The sequence below is a fragment of the Perkinsus marinus genome (assembly GCF_000006405.1).
Source record: "Perkinsus marinus ATCC 50983 genomic scaffold scf_1104296969856, whole genome shotgun sequence".
Taxonomy (NCBI): domain Eukaryota; phylum Perkinsozoa; order Perkinsida; family Perkinsidae; genus Perkinsus; species Perkinsus marinus.
This window is the reverse complement of record NW_003202639.1, coordinates 4,784-7,212: the sequence shown is the minus strand read 5'-3', so window position 1 is coordinate 7,212 and position 2,429 is coordinate 4,784. Positions and strand designations below refer to the sequence as shown.

Sequence of the window (2,429 nt, the reverse complement as noted above, 5' to 3'; positions counted from 1 at the left end):
TACCCGAGTATCAAAACAATAATATCAGCATTAGAAAAATCATCGCGGATCAGTGAACTTGGCAATTCTTGGTGATCCCGTCAGCTAGTGTTGAGAAATCTTCCAAAGGGGGGTCCTCGAGGAGCCCATCCGAACTGTGCCTGATATCAACGAGTAAATTTGATATGCAAATGTGTGTTATTTTCCGAGATTAAACTATATAGCATATACAATGGAGTTTCATCCTAGTGATGTGAAAAACATATTTCACAACTACTGCATATCACCGCGAATATCGGGTTTTTCACAAAGTTTTATGCCACTTCGCGTAAAACGGGTGAAACGCCGAAATAACAATGGCTATGAACATATGTTGTGATGAAAGTACCCGTTTGGGACTGTGATGATAGCGACAACTTGTTCACTATAATTTGTCCTACAAAATAACACACATTTGCATCGATCAAATTCACACGTACTGTACTTGACGTGTGTTTTTGTTTGCAAAAACGCAAATACGCGAAAAATTCATTTCCGAGGAATCCTTGAAAATATATTATTTTTCCATACGGAAGATTCGTGTGAGATTACTTGGCGAAATCGATCACGCGATCGATTTATCTAGATGAATTTTTCCTCTGTACGGTATCAAATCTTCTGACCTTTTGAAGAGAACCCACTGTGAACTTATATGCACATGGTCAACTACAATGTGTTTATAAAAAGATGAAAATTCTGAAAAAATTACGAAAAAATTATTGTACACTTCTACCCAAAATCGTGTATAAATTTTCATAATGTTATGAGGAGACTCACGACCTCATCTGAATCATGTTCGGTCAACCTCAAGATACCCCCGGTCTCACTCAGCAATAGCCCACAACAACATGGCCTTGTCTCTAGCGGTCATTCGCTTTTCTCGTATGGCTCTTGATAGCATTGGTGTCAAATACTTAACAGCATCAGCTCGAAACCGCGCACGTGCCTGAGTTCGCGAGAGTATCAACATAAAATTTTTAAATTTTTTTATTAGTTTTTTTACACTTCTACCCTGATTCTATAATTGGTGACGGAAAGTGTGCGAAGAGTTCGGGTGGTGACAATATGAAAACACTCACACGTTTGGTTTTTATACACTTCTACATGAAATGTTATGAACATGTGATGTGATAAAAGTAACCTTTCGAGACTGTAATAGCGACAAGTTGTTCACTATCATTAATCCCAGAATAGGAAACGACGCACATTCTCCACATTTGCATATCAAATTGGCATGCGCCTTCACTCACGTCCCAAAAACCGCGCTATCTGTCTTTATATCATCAAATTCCAATAGAGTAATACTTTACCACTTCACGTTGAACAAGTGAAATTCCATTGTATGTGTTTGTCATCAGATATGGACGTATGAATTCTCTCGATCTGTCGAGTATGTGTTTCTCCTGGTTTCTGATAGCAGTTTCTGAGCTCTCAGACCCAGCACTACAAGGGCCTATTGCTCTAGCCACAGCTCAGAAGGTAAGCAACTGTGAAGCATGCAGAATATATAATGTAGTTTCACGACCGTGATAGTGGAAAACACATTTCAAATTTCACCTCGCGAAGAACAACTGTGTGATCGGTCACTCAATGGAGTATTAATCCACTTCACGTTAAACGGGTGAAACTCTATTGGGACTTCGCGTATTTTCACTACGTTCGTTCGTTTTAATTATTTCTCAACGACTACACCAGTTGAGCTCTCGAGACGCATACCATTCGGAAGAGTGTAGTTCATGTATCCTACAAAGATATTAAAATACTCTCATACCCGCCCTTTATCGTGTAATGGCCGCGAACGGAAAAATGCCCTCGCCGTGAATTGAACCCGCGACCGTTACCAACCTACCAACGCCCAAGTGATAGTAGTAGCATCTTGCGGGGTCATCTCCATAACTCTGTCCCTAGCACACAATACAGCTTTCTCCGCGATCTCTTTAGAATCCAACCCGGCTCTAGTGAGAGCCCATAGACACGAAGCCAGCGCTCTGGCAGGGAACCTGAATATGTGCACTATGAAAGTTTCGAGCGATTTGAAATTCCTCAAAATTTTCGTAATGGAAACTCAACTTACTATTGTTGGTTTCTAAACACTTCCACCAGAATTCGTATGTAAGCTACTATGATGTAGTGAAAAAATTCCTGAGCTGAGGAAACAAAATATATATCCCAAAATTTTCTCAAGGTTTCACAATTGTCACCAACACATGTAGTTGACCATGTGCATATTTTCCTACACTGTTATAGAGTATTAAGAATTCGCAATTTCTCCGAATTCTTGAGGCACTCCACGACAGTGTTGAAGTAGGGATATATGTTCGTTTTCCTCTGCTGAGCTCAGGGGTTTCCTATACAGTGTTGGAGTAGGAATATATGTTCGCTTTCCTCAGCTGAGCTCAAGAGTTTCCTAT

General features: G+C 40.1%; 1 protein-coding gene across 1 annotated transcript; it reads right to left on the bottom strand.

Annotated features, from left to right (window-relative positions):
* Positions 1 to 1,867: 1,867 nt before the first annotated feature.
* Positions 1,868 to 2,245, bottom strand: Pmar_PMAR010787 (hypothetical protein; the record flags this gene model as incomplete). Its single annotated transcript, XM_002767798.1, has 2 exons — positions 1,868 to 2,018; positions 2,226 to 2,245. Coding segments are annotated over 2 exons (171 nt in total), but the record flags the coding sequence as incomplete, so codon positions are not given.
* Between the last annotated feature and the right edge of the window lie 184 nt (positions 2,246 to 2,429).